This window comes from Pantherophis guttatus, chromosome 3 (genome assembly GCF_059756535.1).
Source record: "Pantherophis guttatus breed Tessera chromosome 3, ASM5975653v1, whole genome shotgun sequence".
Classification (NCBI taxonomy): domain Eukaryota; kingdom Metazoa; phylum Chordata; class Lepidosauria; order Squamata; family Colubridae; genus Pantherophis; species Pantherophis guttatus.
In genome coordinates this window covers 70538318-70558178 of record NC_142065.1, presented here as the reverse complement: position 1 = coordinate 70558178, position 19861 = coordinate 70538318, and the positions used below count along the sequence as shown (strand labels likewise).

The following is a 19861-nucleotide window of genomic DNA, read 5'->3' as shown; positions in this document are numbered from 1 at the left end:
CTCTGCCAGCAAAAATGGAGCTCAGGAGGACCGCAGACGGCCCTCCCAAACTCCATTTTCGCTGGCAGAGGGCTGCAGGAGGATCCTCCTAGTCCCACCCGGGCCACCACTACATCGAGCTGGCCATGCCCACTCGGCCTCCCAAGGTTGAACACAACCCTGATGCAGCCCTCGATGAAATTGAGTTTGACACCCCTGATCTATTACATTGAGTTGGGGAAGGTTGTACTGACTTGGTGCGCAATGCTGAATGGGGACTTAAATGTGTGAATGTTTAAAAGCAACACTCGTTTGTAATTGCTTGTCTACACTTGCTCGTTAGCAACATGTTTTCCTGAGATATGGTTTACCTTTTATCGCTGTGCAATTAGAAACAGGAATTTTAAACCATGTCAGGGAGGTGTTCCTGTGATAGTCTTGAGGGATCTCTACCCATTCAACTACATATCCATTGATGAAAGAGGATGGTGTTGATGAAGGTGCTTCCCATTTAACAACGATTCTCTCATTCTCCATGGATGTGGCAGAGACCTGGTTAGGTGGTAGCAGTTCTTTGAAGAAGAAAAAAAACAATTGTTTTATTCAGCTCAACTGGAATGCAACTTCATCAGCTCTGGAGACATTCAAATTAGAAATGGAAATAACGCTCATAGAGATGTTAGTAAAGTGGAATAAGATTTGGAACTCCACAATGGAACTATAAGTAATCAGTGATTGTAATACTGAACTAAAGTCATGCTACCAAAAAAATCATGAATAGGTAATGCAAAAGAAAATTAAACTGAATTATCATTATCCATTGAGTTGGTACTACTGTACTACATTACATGGTGAAGGAATCTTTTTAATTCATACTATTTAGCATGAATCAAAGCAAAATCCACCTCTGGAATTCTTTCTGTGGCCAACAACTGAGGCCAATAACTAATATTCAATTAACTTGATGAGCGTTTAAGTTCTGTAGGAAAAAAAATGTACCTTACCTGTAATTCCCAATTTTGTAGTTATGTAGACAGATGGGGAGACACCCCGTGAATTCTTCGAATTAAGTGTTATGTTATAATCCGCCTTAAGGGAGACATGTGAGAAAACAGTATCGGTGGTCACACTCATTTCTGCAGTTCTAGGTGGCATCTGGTTGAGGTTTTGAAATATCACTTGATAATGAAAGTTTTGGCTTATTGTTCCTGGTACATTTACTGACTGTAAAAAAACAAAAACAAACATTTTTCCATATTAGTTTAGGGTGTTCTGCCATGCCCCAATACAGGGTAACTGGACTAGAACCGGAAGGACATTGGGTTCAAAAATTCACTCTGTCATGAAGATGTATCCTGTTTGATTTTTCTCAACAGCTGGCCAAAGAGTGCCTGAGGTAGAGAATGGGGCGGGTTGTTAGGAATGGCTATTGTCTAACTGGTTGGGTTGACAATATATATAAACCATCAATGCATGCTTGCAGTCAAAATGTAATGTATAGCTTTAAGACTGTAATACTGTATTTCATCATTCTGTATTCTGATTGGCTAGCTCTGTAGCTAATGTACTTAAGAGGAAGCTTGAATCATGGCTTATTTTTTCTTATTACATTATTATTGCTACCTCTGCTCCTATCTGCCTGTTCTCTCTGCATGATCACTGCTTGATCATTGCTCTTGTTGTTTTCTACTTTTTTACTGATTGTTTTACTGCTGTACTTGTTCCTGTTTGCAACTCCAAAAAGAACTGTTTTATTGCATATGACTACAACAACTGGTAAGAAGACTTTGTTCTTGGAATATCCCTGGATTGACAATTTAACCATCTTTATCTGTATATGACCTGGATTGTTTATTGGACTTTGCTTTACTTTTTCCTAAAAGTAAAAGAATATCACAACTCAGTGTGTCTGTGTATTGACAGTGCTTATTCACAATCACTCTCAGCCGTTTCTCATGTGCACAACCTTGCTACTCAAAGGTTACTCTGTGCATATTCCTTAACACGGGTCTTCTGTAGCTTTCTGGCAGACGAAGAAGGTACTTTTTGACCTCATCTCTCAAGGCTCCACCTTTGCGCAGGAAAATGCAGCAGTGATGGCACGTATCTCCTTTCCCCATTTCCTTTTTTAAAATCAGAATAAGATGTGTACAGAAATATTTACCTTCCAGAAGAGAGTAATGTTCTGCATTTTGGAAGAGGTCTCCTCCTTTAAATACCAGACATCAACAGGTTCAAACGGCACTGGGAACCAAGAAAAATGTCCTTAGAATGTAATGTTTATATCAACTTGGGAGCAAACTTTGCCAAGTGTTGGGCAGCTGGCAGAAAACAAATGGAAGAATGCTATGAATACTTGGCAGTCAAGGATTTACTCATTCTAATAAAAGAAGTAATGATTTACCCTTACCAACTAGGAAATTTCCCCAAAGTTACCAAAACTCAGACCATAGATAGAAATTCTTCGAAGTATGATGTCAGTGGGCCTTCATCATTCTTAGTACCTTTAAAAGGGGAAGGGCTGGGAGATATCAACATGCCCTGCCACCCAATTTATTTTCTATTTTTTTTTCCAGATTTCTACAGGTAGATCTCAACTTACAACAGTTTCTTTAATGACCATACAAAGTTATAACAGCATTGAAAAGAAGTGATTTATGACAGTTTTTCACACTTACGACCTTTACAGCAGCATCATGGTCATGTGATCAAAATTAAGACACTTGGCAACTGATTCATATTTATGATGGTTGCAGTGTCCCATGGTAATGTGATCACCTTTTGCAACTTTCTGACAAGCCAAGTCAATGGGGGAGCCAGATTCACTTAATAACCGTGTTACTAACTTAACTGCAGTGTTTCACTTAACAACTGTGGTAAGAAAGGTCATAACATGGGGCAAAATTCACTTAACAAATGTCTTACTTAGTAACAGAAATTTTGGGCTCAATTGTGGTCATAAGTCGAAGACTACTTATATATTAGTATCCTATCTGCAATAAGGGATACAGATAATCCTCGATTTACAACCACAATTGAGCCCAGAATGTATGTTACTAAAAAGACATTTGTTGAGGGAGCTTTGCCCCATTTTACGACCTTTTTTGCCACTGTTGTTAAGTGAATCACTGCAGTTGATAAGTTAGTAACACAGTTCTTAAGTGAATCTGGCTTCCTCATTGATTTTGCTTGTCAGAAGGTTGCAAAAGGTGATCCATGACCCCAGGACACAGTAAGTCGTAACTATGAACCAGTTCAGTGGTGGATTGCTCCAGGTTCTGTCCGGTTCTATAGAACTGGTAGTAAAACCAGGGGGAGGCACCGCCCACCTGCCACGACGTCATCATGGGTGATCTGTGCATGCGCAGAAGTTTCTGGGTATGTGCAGAAATGCGCACATGCACGCTCCCACTACAAACCGGTAGTAAAGGTAAGTAGAACCCACTCTGAACCAGTTGCCAAGCTTCTGAATTTTGATCACATGATCCTGGGGATGCTACAAAGATCATAAGTATGAAAAATGGTCATAAGTCACTGTTTTCAGTGCCATTGTAACTTTGAATAGTCACTAAATGAACTGCTATAAGTCGAGGACTACCCATAATTGGTCTCAGGTGGTCTCAGTCTCACTTTAGAGAAGGAGCCATGCTGGATGAGACGTTGAAGTTGGTGCCATTCCAGCTAAACCATAAGCAGCATATATTTTTTATATATAAGCAAAGTTCCAACTTAAGCATTATCTTCATCCCCAAATAGGTCATTGAAGCGCAATAGATGATAGAGGCACTCTTGAAAAATTAATTTAAAAAATGAGTGACCACCAGGGTTTATTTGGAAATGTGTTTGTCTGCCAATAAACGAAGCTTTAAGATTAATTTTAAGGGATAGAAAATACCCACAAACGACTAGAAGGGGTGGAGCAAAGCAACCTTCCTTATTTGTCCTAGAAAATGGAATTTGACTAATATCAATCCCCACCATTTTGTGGATGAGCAAGTGCTTGTGGCAGCCATTTTGTGAGAGTGCTTTTGATAAACCTTCCCTCCCACACTTAGTTTTTTAGGACATTAAAAATATTTTTTTCATTTCTCCCTAAGTTCCTATGACATTATAGCCTGACCTGAATTGCCTGATTGTCAGAGGCTTCTTTTCCTTTTAAAAACATTTTTTCTACAACCTCTTCGGCCTGTGACGATCCCAGCTGAGCCGCATGATTATCAGAGACTTTTTTTTTTTTTTACTTTTAAAAGCATTTTTTCGGCCGAAGAGGTTGTAGAAAAAATGCTTTTAAAAATAAAAAAAAAAGCCTCTGATGATCGCGTGGCTCAGCTGGGCATGGGGGGGGGGCAGGGATTTTTGCTACCGGTTTTCCGAACCACCCACCGCCATCGCTACCAGATCGGGTGATCTGGTCCGAACTGGGAGCATTTCACCCGTCCATGACTTATTTTTATGTCGGTAACAAAATAACAAAACAGACATGTGGAGTTATTATTTTACTACCTGCTTCTGTTTGAAATGCTGGGCTCCAGTCACTCCATAAACCCCTTTCTAGAAGAAGCCTGCAGGAAACTTGGAATTCATATTTTATCTTGGGCTCCAGGTCATGAAGATCGTACCTTCTAGCGTTAAGATTTTCAAGCTAGCATGAAAAGGAGATGAAAGCATGCATATACAACTTAATAAAAGCTGTTTTTCTCTGGTAATCCCAATTCCACTGAGAGACAGAAAAGCTCTATTTACAGAACCTTGCAACAATCCTGTAAGTGCTATAAGATGCCCCAGTTGGGCACCGCAAGAGAGACACAGGATCTTCTAAATTAAAAGCCAGACCTGGCACAAACATTCACATTTGTTCCTAATTACGTGCTGGAACCAAAGCTTCATTATTTTGTAAACACGTATCTCTGTCTTGTTTCTCCTCTGTATAGATGTGTGAAGCTGCTTTAAAGTTGTCTGTCGCTGATGAACTTTATTAGGGCTGTTAGGACCTCATCGATGGGACAAGGCAGAATTGCAGAACTATTTTTATCATTGGTTGGATTCAGACATTGCACTTTATCAGGGATGGGCAACTGTGGCCCTTTTACAACCTGTGAACTTCAACTCCCAGAATTCCTGAGACAGCCAAGCTGTCTGTCTGAGGAATTCTGGGAGTTGAAGTCCACAGGTTGTAAAAGGGCCACAGTTGCCCACCCCTGCATTATATCATGCCTTTCTTAACTGTTGTTATCAGAAGATGCCACATTAATTAGATCAATACATCATGCCAGCAAAGAGACATGGAATTTTTTGCAGCTTCGCTGGTATTTTGGCTTCCAAGCACCATGCGGGCATGAGTCTGGTGTTGCAGTGATATCAGCAGTTGGACAGGCCTAATTATTCCCCCCCCCCAAGGTTTGGATGACTTTGAGATTAGAGATGAATGCATTTTCCCTTGCAGCAGCTTAATGTATCTATTTTCAGGAATGGGATGGAATGGGATGGGATGGGATGGGATGGGACGGGACAGGACAGGACGGGACAAGACAGAATAGACCTTGGAGGTCTTCTAGTCCATCCCCCTGCTTAGACAGGAAACCCTATACCCGTGATGGTGAACCTATGGCATGCATGTGTGCGCCGGCCAACTGATTTTTGGGCTTTCTGGGCCCACCGGAAGTCGGCAAACGGGCCGTTTCTGGCCTCCGGAGGGCTTCTGGGGGTGGGGTGGGGAAGGCTGTTTTCACCTTCCATGGGCTCCAAGAAAGCCCTTGGAACCTGGGAAGGGCGAAAAACGGGCGTACAGGGCCCACCGTGCCATTGCCTGCCAAAAGCAAGGGGAGCGCGGTGGGGTGGGGCGCATTGAATTATGGGTGTGGGCACGTGCGCATGTGACCCCCCTGCTCCCCCCACTTTTAGCACGCGATGGCAAAAAGGTTAGCCATCACTGCCCTATACCATTTCAGACAAATGGTTGTCCAATCTCTCCTTAAAAATTTCCAGTGTTGGAGCATTCACAACTTCTGGAGTTTTTCTACTGATTAATTGTTCTAACCATCAGGAAACTTTTTCTTAGTTCTAGGTTGCTTCTCTCCTTGATTAGTTTCCATCCATTGCTTCTTGTCCTGCCCTCAGGTGCTTTGGACAATAGCTTGACTCCCTCTTCTTTTCTCCCTTTTTTGGGGGGGGGGGGGAAAACCATACCATGTTTTGCCAGCAAACTGCGCAAGCATGATCTGGAAAGCTTCTGGAGATCACAATATCAGGACCAAACAAGATTATAACATGCCTGGGAGAGTTGCTCACCTCTGTTCTAAGCTCCCTGTTTCTATATCCTGTACTTTGTTTATAGAGCACAACGGCTCAATGCACAAAACATGTTGTTGTTGTTGTTGTTGTTATTATTGCGATTTATATGCCGCCTTTCTCCCTGGGGACTCAAGGCGGCTTACAAAATGACAAATTCCAATACAAATCACAATGAAATAAAATTAAAATCAGCGACCCTATTAAAAACAGTTTAAAATTATGACAGTGTACCCCCAAACAGATCAGTTGAGTTGATGAAAGAGCCACGTCTTCAGCTCGCGACGGAAGGAAAGAAGGTCGGGGGCTGTCCTGAGCTTGGTGGGCAATCCATTCCAGAGGGTCGGGGCTCCCACAGAGAACGCTCTCCTCCTGGGGGCCGTCAGCCGACATTGTTTGGCCGACGGCACCCTGAGGAGGCCGACTCTGTGAGAGCGCACAGGACGGTGGGAGAGCGGCTGGAGATGGTCCTGCAAGTACCCCGGGCCTAAGCCATGTTAAGCCAAAACTCAACTATATTATGGTTTAGTAAGATGTATCCGCTCACTCATGGTCAGTTGGAGAACCATTTGCTTTCTTTTGGTGCTAAGAAGCATTCTGGATGCCATCTTGCATCCACCAAATGATAAAAAAATGTGCAGAGGAGACAGAAGAGCTGATAGAGATCACGCTACTGATGTTGGTTAATAAGTATGCATTTGGAAGTACAGTATGTGTTAAATTAATGACAGATTATGAATCCTGTGCAGTATTAAAGATATACACTCCCTAGCTGAGTAAGAACAAAAGGATGACTCAATATGCTGCTATAAATCTTGCCTCCGGGGACGTGATTTAGGTGGAAAGCACCAGAAGACAATCAACAATCTGCTTCTATTACATCAGGATATATTTTGCATAAAACATGCCGTTGATTTCTCTTCTATTGGATGCTTACTATGGGACTGAAAATACTGACATATCTGAGTATCATTAAGGTATCACATTAGTAATATAGAAAATAATGACTTACATAATCGTAAAAAATAAAATATCCTTACTTTCTCTCTTTATTTGTAGAGACTGTAATAAAGCAATTTCATTTCATTTCAACATTCCTACCGTAATCCAGGAATTACTGTGGATTGGTTGGTATCTCAGTCTAAAGCACTGTGTTTCTTGCTGATCTTGCCATAAGATGGTACAATTTTGGGGAACAAAGGCATCACAGCTTACTGAGAGGTCCACAGGAGGGTGAGGCTTCACTGTGTTGTGATGATCAGTGATGCACCAACAGGAACAAAAACACAACATTATTTCTGGAAATAAAATTCTGAGCCATACTAATAACACCCCTACAAGAATCCTCAAGACCAGACTATCTAATAACCTGATATCTTGTAACATGCAGTAATATGTTAGATGCTTCTGAAAAGGCCATAAGTGGGAGATGAGGACAATACAACCACCTACTTGTCACCTTGAAAATTATTTTCAGCTATTCACTGTCTATAAACATGGGAGGGTCACATATTTTCCCATTGCTTTATGTAATCGTTTATCTATTTCCTTGTTCCAATCATCTCTGTCTGTTACAACTTTACAGATAGTCCTCAATTTACAAACATTCATTTAGGAACTGTTCAAAGTTACAACGGCACTGGGAAAAAAAAAGTGACTTACAACTGGTCCTAGTACTTAATGACTATCGCAGCAGCCACACAAGTCATGTGATCAAAATTTGGGCCCTTGGCAATCGGCATGCATTTTACAATGGTTACAGCATCCTGGGATCATGTGATCATCATTTGTGACCTTCCCAGCTGGCTTCTGACAAGCAAAGTCCATGGGGGAAGCCAGATTCACTTAACAACCAGATGATTCACTTAAACAACTACAGTGATTTGCTTAACGACGGTGGCACAAAAAAGTTGTAAAATCGGGTGCGACTCACTTAACATATCTTGTTTAGCAAGAACAGACATTCTGTTCCCAATTGTGGTCCTAAGTCAAGAAGTATCTTTACAACTTCACAAATAAATCATACACACTTGATATTGTTTGTCTTCAAGGAGCATGCATTTGAAAAGCTGAGTCCAAAAATTCCAAAAGCAGTCAGGGTGAAAAGCACACAGATTTATATTTTCTTATTGCTTAAAGATCAGTAGCAGAAACTTGACTTTTTAGTAGTTTTATCCCACCCAAGGAACTCAAAATAAGACTCATGAGGGATTTTCCCTTCATTTTATCCCAATTAATATTACCATGTAAGATAGGTTAGGTTGGGCTAAGAGATAATGAATAACACAATGCCCAGATGGGGAGTTGAACTTAGCTCCTGTCTGACTGCAGTCCTATTTAGCTCCTATATCACAATTGGCCTCCTGGGGTCTGTATTCTGTATGCAACACTTGCAGGCATTTCTACATCACTTTGGTTTAAACACCATCAAAAGAGCCACCTCCAAAGGCAATTTATCAAGGGTTGCAAAGTACTACCAGTATTTAGCAAAGGCAGCAAAAAGACTTTCGATACAAGAGTGGTTTGGTTTAGTTGAACTGACCGACTGATTAGAAATTATCACTCAAAATATTCTTTCCAATAATTTATCAGAGTTCCTGATAATCACCAATGTCTATTAATGTGAACTGCATTGGTTCAGATGAATTGCTCCCAAGTTTATTTGTGGCTTCAACCACAACTGTATAAGTAGTTTCAAAGTCCAGCTTTTTCCTGAGATCTACTGTTTGAACTGTAGTGCTATTTTTTTCTCCCAAGACTGTTCCATTGGGGGTTTCATTTGTTACCCTGCAACAAAAAAAGAAACTGAGATGAACAGGGTGAATTATCTTTCCTCCCCCCCTCCTCCCCCTCCTTTCCTTTCCCTTTCTCTTTTCCCTTCCCCCTCTCCTTCCTTCCTTCCTTCCTTCCTTCCTTTTCCTTCCTCTTCCTTCTTCCTTGCCTAGATTTATTTTACATCTATATAAAATTATATGACAGTCACAGAAATTATATTACCTAATTATAACCTAAATGTTCAGTTCATAAAGGCTTGTTTCTTTGTAGATGACTTGAATCCGATACTTTTTATTATAATATCCAGTTTAATCATTCGGTCTAATATTTCAGGTACTTAATTTGGTTAATTTCACTTACCCTAATATTCAGTTTAGTTTTCCCACTGATTACTCAAAACCCCAATACCTACTCTCAGACCTACTGCCAAATCCCAAGTATAGAATCATAAACTCAGAAAGATGACAAAATTAAAAATGAAAATCCTGCACAACTTTTTTGAAATTTGCATTATAGATCATGAAACCAAACCAAATCAAATCCATATGATGGCAAAATTTCTTTCAGATTTGTATCTGGATTGTGAATCAGGTATTTCAACCAGTATTACAAAAAAGAATTGGCATTTTTATTATATCAAGGTCTCCATCCCAAGCCTCCGGTGCATCTAAAAACTGTTAATTTTCAGATGATATAACCTGAGTCTGTAACAGCCCCCAGAGATATTTAACTAAAGGGCCAAAAAGGGGAGTTGTGTTATCATAAGCAAGAGATGGCTAACCTTTTCTGGACCAAGTGCCCAACCCCCCAAAATGCAATGTGTGTGTGTCCCCTGCGCATATGCCCCATCCCCGTGCATGTACCCCGCCCCCCATACATGCACGTGCTTCCCTCCCACATGCACCCCACCCCCTGCACATGTGTGGCAGAGACCCAAAAACCAGCTGGCTGGCAGGAGGCACGGGCGCATGCACAGCGGAGCTGAGCTGGGGCGATGGCTTGCGTGCCCACAGAGAGGGCACGTGTGCCATAGGTTCGCCATCACTGTCATAAGCCATGATATCCATCTACAATTGGATACAATTACATTCTGCCAACCATCAAGAAAATCTTGTGATGGGAGCAGATGATTAGAGAAGGGGAGATAGAGAATGTGTATTCCTGGACTTTCTATTCACAATATAAAGATAAACTGAGGGACAGCCACCGATTTTAAAGCCACAGAGGTTAAAGAGGAAGCAACAATATCAGCTGGATCTGGTTATTGAAGGATATCCAAAGTAACTTCCAACCTCAGAACAATCTATTAAGGTGAAGGATGTTGTTCCTTTTGTAGAGTTAAATAAGGTTCAACTCATCATGGATAGACTATGCCATCTTCTCCTTTGCCGCAGACTATACAATATTTTGAATTACCCTAATAATGGGAGCAAATCCTCAAAAAAGGCTTGCAGAGCAAAGGTGGATGTCAGGGTATTTAAGCCCTAATGGTTGACAACCATGACCAATATTTTGATCAAAGCTAGCTCAAATTCTACTCATTTCATCCCAGGTGGTACATAAGAAAATGGAAACACAGATGAAGTGATGAAGCAGAATTAGCCAGATGTAAACTTAATTATAAGGGAGACAGAACTTACCATAGTGTATAGGTAGTAAGCAGATAGGTATGATATCCTTTATCCCAAGAACAAATGGTGGATCCATATTTTCCATACTGGGCACATGATACATTTTTTGGTTGATCTGGAGCAACTTAAAAAAGAAAAGTGGTCTACAGCTGAGATAGGAGGAAATGACTCTTGGTTTGAATCTTTGTTGTTTATAAAAATTATTGGGTAAGAGTCTGTTTGCATTTGAACATTCCAGCGTACAGTGAATCCGTGCATCAAAACCTCTTCGAGGAAAGACCTGCCATGTGTACATTAATAATACATATATTCCACCAAGGAAGTGAGACCTAAGTTATTACGATTTCATTCTATTTTCCCCATTAATTCAGAAGAGATAGTATTGTCAAAAAATAACTTGGTTTTGTGGTGTGTTTTCTTATATGGATCTGATGAGGGTTGCTGAACATTGCAACAAAGCAGTGGTGGTACCTGCTGCTAAACATGGATATATTCCAGTGGTGGGTTTCAAATTTGTTTACTACCGGTTCTGTGGGCGTGACTTGGTGGGCATGGCTTCGTGGGTGTGGCAGGGGAAGGATACTGTAAAATCTCCATTCCCTCCCTAATCCAGAGGAAGGTTACTGCAAAATCCCCATTTCTTCCCATCAGCTGGGCCTTGGGAGGCAGAGAATAGATGTGGGTGGGGCCAGTCAGAATTTTTACTACCAGTTCTCTGACTACTCAAAATTTCCGCTATCGGTTCTCCAGAACTGGTCAGAACCTTCTGAAACCCACCTCTGATATGTTCATATGTGACTCTTGTTCTTCTCACTGCAGTCCTAATTTTGCTAAATAATCCAGTTAAAGTCAAACACTTTATAGCATAAAAGTGGAAAGATGAAAGTATGTATCTTATTTTCCTAGGCAAAGCCTTGGTGGGAGTTACTAATTTCGAAGAGAAATAGGACTGGCAGCAAGATGAACAAGAGTTATTGGAAAAAAATCAGAGGAAGAGATAACAGCACATTCCTCTATTCAAAATTTTGAGTGATTATAACACATAAGCATTTTTATGAGGCTATAAATTGATGAAAGGCAATAATTCTTTTTTTGTCTGATGGACTATTGAACAAAGCACCCATCTCACGAAAGGCAAAATCTGCCTTTCCTCAGTTATTTCTATTATTCTAATATTAATTAATTTACCCCCTCTATCTCATTATGTCTCATTGACTACATAAAATCATATATTCATAATAGAACAATGTTTTCAAAAGTAAACAAATTCCCTTCCCATTTTCTTCTGTACATAGTTAACAAAAGTTTTAAAAAGCTTCTTACTTCCAACATCAACATAAATTCCACATATGTTCAATGGCCTCGGTTCTTTGCAATTGCAATTAAATGTCTGCCTCCCAAAAGTATTCAGTAGAATTTGGGTTCTGATTGAAGAATTTGGAGAGCTGCTGCTACTGATAATGGAGTTGTTTTGCAACAAAACGATGTTACAATGCCTATGGTAGAAGCTCTTGTTTAGCCAGCAGGACAGATCCACCGTTGATTTTAATGACAGCTCCGTGCCATTTGCACGCATGTGTCCCCTGGAAGGCAGGAAAGAACTCAACAAGTTAAGGACAGTTAAGGTGCAGGATTTTTGTCTTATTATTTTACTCTTTTATGATTATTGTATTTATTGGTTTTCTTTTTTGGGAGGCGCCCAGAGTTACGGTTATATAAAAAGGGAGCCATATAAATCTTTTAATAAACAAATATTAACTTCTTGCAACAGAACTAAACTGGGTTTTGGACACCATATGTTTTGCCCTGTGCCAGTACAAAATGCTTGTGTGGATTCCCCCAACATGGCAAAACAAACAGCTCATAACAGGGACATCTACAGAAGGAGTAAAAAAGAAAAGAAAAATCACAGCTGCAGCTGCAACTCCATAGTCAGCCATCTTGGTTTTGTTAACACCCCATGGCTCCCATCTATGGTCTTGGCTCCCATAAATGCTCACCTTTGGTCTTATTCCAAACTTCTTGATCCTGGAGGCGACATTCAAAGTCTATCATTAGTGTAATGTAATGTAGTGTAATGTAATGTAGTGTAGTGCAATATAGTCATGATGGCGAACTTATGGCATGTGTGTCAGAGGTGGCACACAGCATCCTGTCTGATGGCACATGAGCCATCACCCCAATTCAGCTCTGCTGCGCATGTGCACGTGCCTCCTACCAGCCAACTGGTCTTCACGCATGCATGGGGAGTGGGGCGCATGCGTGGCACGCATTGCATTTTGGGGGTTTGGGCATGCATGCGAGCATTCATGCGCATATGCGTGTGCTTTGGGCACTCAGTCCAGAAAATGTTAGCCATCACTGCTATATAGTTTTTTCCAGCAGGTGTCCTCCAAAAAACATGTTGGATTCAGGGTCTTTTTAAGTGCAGGACCAATTATTCGGGGGGGGGGCAGTTGAACAGCCCCTCTTAACAAATATAGTTTAGATTTTGAAATCCCACATAGATACTTTAGGTCCCTCCATCTGTTTTCTGGCCTACCAATTTGGAGAACATAATATTGTTATAAGCTGCAGGTATAAGGCAGCAGCCCGAAGGGAGGTAATATTCTGCTCTCAGTTTCTCTCAATCATTTAAAGGCCCTTGTTGGGCTTTGGGGCCCATTGTGCTGAGTGACCTGTATCGATTGGGGATTACCAGAGTGAAATATACAGCACAAGGAGCACCTGATTAAAGGAAGCTGCTCCAAAGTTGAAGCCTTCTCTTTTTTAACCTTCTGCAAAATCAAGTACCAATTTTCTCTCTACTTTTGTTAGCTGTTAAAATATTGTTGGACAAACCAAGGAATCTCCTACCATTGCCCTGCCGCCTTCAGATTGCCTCTTAGCCAAGTTTCCAGTGTTTACGCAAGCAGAGAAAGAAGACAAAATAATGGGCTTGCTTTCCCATGAGCTGCAACTTCCTGGGTGTTCTCTTCTAAAGCTACTGAAGGGAAATCACATGTGGTTCTCTGAAATGGTTGTACAGGTGAATAAGTTACACTGTGAGGTAGTGGGTTGCGGGTACTGAGAGAGAAACATGGAGAGGCAGAGGAAGGAAGGGCTGTCGTTCTTATCTCTGCTTCCTCTTTTAACTTAGAAATAGATTTGGAGTCGGTTGAACTTTTAGGGAAAGATTTTCAAGTAAGCAATTTAGCTTGGAGTTGGACTTTCTTGACTGATATTCTCACTGTTCTATGTTGTGTACCAAAAATAGCAGAACCGCTACCATTTCCTTTGTGTGCCACATCACAGCTTTTACATGTCACACAAGGCAGGATCTGTTGAATCCCTCCTCTAGAGCAGGGGTCTCCAATTTTGGCAATTTTAAGACTTGTGGACTTCAACTTCCAGAGTTCCTCAGCCAGCTTTGCTGGCTGAAGAACTCTGAGAATTGAAGACCACAAGTCTTAAAGTTACCAAGGTTGGAGACCCCTGCTCTAGAGGGTTTGCTAGAACACCCAAGCACTGCCAGAAAGGAGATAGGATGAGCGTAATAACAACAACAACAACAACAACAACAACAACAACAACAACAACAACAATAATAATAATAATAATGCAAATTTGTAGGGCCTATCCTGATTCTTTACTAGACACAACTAGAGTAAAAATCCTTGGAATGAAACAAGGCTTCAATTCTGGAGGAAAAAATGCAACAAGCCCTTTGTCAACAAAAGAGTCTGCATTTGCCTCAGTGGATGTCACAACCAACTCTAGAACTAACATAAAAGGAATTCTGCAGGGTGGCTATTTTTAGTTAATCATTTCAGCCACCTTAAAAGCCTAATGGGCAGAAGGATGTGTATATTTATTTTGGATTTTAAAAAATTGTTTCTATTGTTTCAAAACCTTTTTTTAGTTTTAACTGTGGCGTATTTTTTGAATTGTAAGCTGCCCAGAGTCATTGATTGAGATGGACAGCTGTAGAAATGGAATAAATACAATAAAATGGGGGAAAAATTGATATTTTCTTTTCAAGAAAAAAAAATGCTACTCAACCGTCTACTCGTGCATTCTTCTGATAGCAAAACGTTTACTCCTAGAATAAAAAAACAAAACAAAGATGTTTCATAATAAACAATTTCAAAACCTAAATAATTATAAAAGTAAAGAAGTGTTGTTTATACAGATTTCATTACAGGAGGAAATTATGGGATCTGCTGACTTGTTTGGCAGCATTGGCTGCAACGGAAGATCAAGCTGAAATTTTTTCGAAGTTGAATAGTCTATGGATTTAAGACTCCCAGAATCAAGAAATGAGAGTCCAGATCATAGTTCTTCCTCCAAATTTGTTGTTCAGACTTTCTAGTTCTCTTTCTTGATTCAGTAGTTCTACCGCTGATTGTACATTGTCTAATCAAATCTACATTACCCATTGTTTGTATCCCCAAGATCTAATCCCAGGCAGTTCTTTATTTAAAGTAATGAGGACATGGTCAGTGACTCAATAGTTTGGATGAAGCTATTTGTTCATATAGAACCCTCCCCACTTGGCAGAAGACTATATGATAGGATAGGAATATTTTTCCTCCTGTGACTCTTGTAGATTATTGCCTTTACTGAAGATATGTAGGTTAAAAAAGTCCTGGATTTCCAGGACTCACTCACCTGCTCCCAAGAATACTAGAAAACACATTTTTAAAGGTAAGCTTCCTATGTTGAGCATCTTGATATCTTCTGCTGAATTTTTACTCCTGGGTTTGTTTTTTTTAAATTAATAATCAGTACATATAATCAGCGAATAATCCTTTAAGGAGGAAGACACTTTCATATTTTTGGCACACAGGACTGAAAAGTTGGAGTTCACCAGAAACAATCATAGGAATGATAAAGTGTGGATATTCTTCTAGAAGCAGATGCTTCCGTCGAGAAACCAAATGGTTTTGATCCAAGGTTTGTCTTTTCTTTCAGAGTCTTGCCTTTCCCTGTATTTTCTTCTCTGCTTCTCTACCCATCCACCCACCCCTCGGTTCAGGAACAATACTTCATGATTAATGTGACTCGTCATGAAACATATTTTTTTAGTTTCTTTTTCTTTTTTTTCAATGATGAGCAATATTTCCCAAGTTTTGTTTCTGGGTTCATGAAGACTGAAACGAAACAGAGAGGAGAATTAGATGAAAAGCCTGATCAGGTTTATTAGATTTACTTTGAAAGAATATGAGGGAAGGAATCGGAAATTATAGTTGTAACCAGATAGAAAAGTGTTGTTTGTCATATTCAACCCTGTGATCAAACTCTAGTGCAAGGGTCACCAACCTTGGCAATTTTAAGACACATGGACTTCAACTACCAAGAATTGTTGCTAGTTGCATGCTGGCTGGGGAATTCTGGGAATTGACTTCCACAAGTTTTAAAGTTGCCAAGGTTGGACACCCCATTTCTAGACCAAAGATGGGCAACCAAGGATCCGGAGGCCAGTTACTCCCTAAAATGCTTTTTTTTAAAGCTCCTGCAAGAGCCATATTATTGAAAATTGTCTAGTTTCCTGCCAGTAGAAGGCAGGAAATAAACTGTCTTGTCTGTCTGTCTGTCTATCTAGTTTATTTCCTATAGTTTATATACATACATACATACATACATACATACATACATACATACATAAACTTGACTCAGCTAGAAAATCTCAGTCCCAAATGGATGTGATGTGAACCCTAATCTTTTTTTTAAATCACTGCTGCTCACCAAAGACTGTGTCCCCACCCTAAGAAAGAACTTGCTTATGTCGCCTAGTTTCTTAATACTGGAAGGTGTCAATGATTGCCACCAATATGGTTTGTAGAGGCCATCGATAAATCATAGGTGGGGCATATCTATTTTTTAAATGATTACATGAGGTTCAGCTTCAGAAGTTGGAGTGGGAAACCAAGTCAGGTTATAATCTGGTGGCTTGGCTTGGCTTGGCTTGGCACATCTGCTGTACCTTCTCAAACAATTTAGATTACTTGTATAAACAAATTATAGATATTGGGGGGGGGGTTAAATGGGCAAGGATTTGCCTCCATTGACAAACATACATCTGAAAGGCTCACATTTTGTCATTCTTTCGCCATCATACAGTGGCTATAAAAAGTCTATACACTCCTGTTAAAATGCCAGGTGTTTTTGATGCAAAAAAATAAAAATAAAATCAGACTAAGATAAATCACTTCACATTTTTTTCCCTACCTTTACTATAACCTCTAAGGTGTACAAGTCAATTGAAAAACAATCTTTTAGGGGAAAAAGTAACAAAAAAACATACAATAGCAGGCAATAACTCGAACTACAGTGAAAATTGGTAGCGCAGCCCTGGTAGCGCAGCAGACTAAAGCACTGTTATTAACATCAGCTGCCTGCAATTACTGCAAGTTCAAATCTCACCAGGCTGAAGGTTGACTCAGCCGTCCATCCTTTCTAAGGTAGGTAAAATGAGGACCCAGATTGTGGGGGCAATAAGCTGACTTTGTATAAAATATACAAAAGTATGAAGGCTATTGCTTAACGCATTGTAAGCTGCCTTGAGTCTTCAGAGAAGGGTGGCATATAAATCAAATTAAAAAAAAAAATTGGACAATTTTACGGAAGGACCTTTGCTTGGGTACTAGCTCCCACATGGAATATGGAAAACATGGACAAGACCGAGAACAGAGGTGTCATGATGTAAGAAGAAGTTGAAGATATGGACAATATCACAGAAGATGGAAGCTGTGACTGTGGGGATTTGAGTCCTGAACATTTATTGATATGCCATAATCTTGATGGACCACGTACAGTGGATGATTTGTTCCTGGTGAATGATAAAGCTATTCAGACTGCTATTTTCTGGGCCTCCAATGCTATGCTATGTCATATAAATGTTTTAAATCCCTTCTGTGCTGAAAAAAATTCACAGAAATGTTTGTGCATGAACTGTAAATAAGTTAGTCAATGTGGAAAACATGTAGCGTAACATTAAAATAAGTACAAGATAGAAATCTATATTGCCTAGGTAGAGCACTCCTTTTAAGTGGCAGAGTATGTTATCCGTGAAACCATTTCCCTTGCCATCTTTTGGAAGGTGTAAGTGATTATCTGATGAATATCTGACTTCCTCAGATCATTTCCCAAGTATGACAAAACAGAACATCAAAAAGCTATTTCAGTTTCTTTATCTGTCAAAGGAATAGACTGGATGAATGATCAGTTCAGGATATTAAGAAGAAAACTTGTCTCTTTACGAAAATTATTTTCCATGTGGTATAGCAGTTAACAGAGAAGAATTAAACACGCTACCTATGGCAGCGTGTAGTTGTACACACACACACACACACACACCAAAGTTGGGGGATTTCTAGTATGCTTATAAATCAGAACAAACTTAACATGTTAAGCCACGAAGATTCACCTTCGGGCCAGATGAGCACCATTGTTTCTTCTTGAACAATTGTTCAAACCAGTACTTTATTTTTGTTACGTAACTGATTCCGTTTATGTTTACACTGTTGGTTTTAGTATTCATAGATTCTATGATTCTTTCATGTTGTTCCAGCTAATTTGTACTATCTGATCTTCTAGCAGTTATACATGGACATGTGGAATTATACTCTCATAGTTTGTTGTATTTGTTAAATTCACCAAGGGAAGCAATCCTAAATATATGCTCCCATGCTCTTTTTTTATTAGTTTTCCTGTTTATCATAGGCTTGAAAGGAGACATTTATAATTATCAGCCTGGTGCAGAAATTCAAATTAAAGCATGCCAGATAGATGCTTACTCTTCTGAGGGACAAGCTTTTCAGAAATTTGGAGGCTACTATTCAATCATCTCTTCCATAGGATAAGTATATGTTTAACCATTTTTATACAGCTTGGTTTCCAGACTTCTCATCATGTTGATAGCTATTCTCCAACATGCTTCATTTTTGTCATTGACTTTTTAGAACGGTGATGCCCAAAATTGGAAACAGTATTCCAGATAGTCTCCAACTCCAAGGCAGAGTGGAATTGAACAATTCCTCCTCATGATCTGGACTCTACATTCCTGTTAATGCATCTCAAGATAGCATTTACCAGTTTAGTAGCTGTATCCCACTGCTAGCTTATATTTAATTTGACACGCAGATTCCTTTCACATGTACTATTGCCAAGATAGGTCTCCCACATCTTATCCTTGTCGCTTTCAGTTTTTCCCCCCACACCCAGATGTGCAACTGAACATATCTCCTTTTTAGTTCCATCTTATTCATTCCAGTCCTTTTTGCTGAAATCTGTCCAGGTATTTTCGTCCAGGTATTTTTAAAAATCTCTTCTAACTTGTCCCTTTCAGTTTTGAATCATCTGAAACTTGATAAGCATCACATCAGATACCTAACCGAAGCCACTGATTTAAGTACTACCAGTACATCTCTCCAAGCTGAAGCCTAAACACAAACTCTTTGCCTTTTGCGCAACCGTGAGTCCATCTAGCATCGCTTAGCCCATATTTTTATATCTTATTATTTCATTTAAAGGAATAAGGTGAAATCTTCTGACAAAAGTTTTGCTAGCGCCCATATACGCTAAGTCTATCAAGAAAGGAGTTACTAATTGCAGCATGCCTATCAAAGAGCTTCTGGCCTCTCTCTGTCATCTGCACCTCTATAACTGTTTGGTTTGGTTCTGCAACCCAACAAGACAGACACAGACTTCAGAGGATAATTAGCAGAAAAAACAATTGCTACCAACCTGCCTTCCATTGAGAACCTGTATACTGCATGAGTCAAAAAGAGGGCTGTGAAAATATTTACAGACCCCTCGAATCATGGACATAAATTGTTTCAACTCCTACCCTCAAAACTATGCTATAGACCACTGCACACCAAGAAAACTAGACACAAGGACAGTTTTTTTCCTGAATGCCATCACTCTGCTAATTTTCCTTATTTGTACCCTATGACTATAAGTGTTGTACCTTCGGATTCTTGACAAATGTATCTTGTCTTTTTATGTACACTGACAGTATGCACCAAAGACAAATTCCTTGTGCGTCCAATCACACTTGGCCAATAAAGAATTCATTCCATCCATCCATCCATCCATCCATCCATCCATCCATCCATCCATCTATCTATCTATCTATCTATCTATCTATCTATCTATCTATCATTCTAACTGGGGGCCCTTTCACAAGTTTTTACTTAAGAATA

At 39.9% G+C, this 19861-nt stretch overlaps 1 protein-coding gene across 1 annotated transcript in view; it reads right to left on the bottom strand.

Moving 5' to 3' along the window:
• The window catches only part of IL12RB2 (interleukin 12 receptor subunit beta 2), a 32405-nt gene that overhangs the window by 12057 nt on the left and 487 nt on the right, over nt 1-19861 (bottom strand). Inside the window, exons 2-11 of the mRNA XM_034433247.2 lie at nt 15324-15805; nt 14715-14754; nt 11997-12256; nt 10683-10797; nt 8876-9054; nt 7369-7511; nt 4483-4621; nt 2144-2223; nt 984-1203; nt 351-551 (exon numbers count right to left, since the gene is read on the bottom strand). Coding sequence (XP_034289138.2) covers nt 351-551; nt 984-1203; nt 2144-2223; nt 4483-4621; nt 7369-7511; nt 8876-9054; nt 10683-10797; nt 11997-12256; nt 14715-14754; nt 15324-15381 — 1435 coding nt within the window. The 5' untranslated portion in view covers nt 15382-15805. The remainder of the gene's footprint in view (nt 1-350; nt 552-983; nt 1204-2143; nt 2224-4482; nt 4622-7368; nt 7512-8875; nt 9055-10682; nt 10798-11996; nt 12257-14714; nt 14755-15323; nt 15806-19861) is intronic.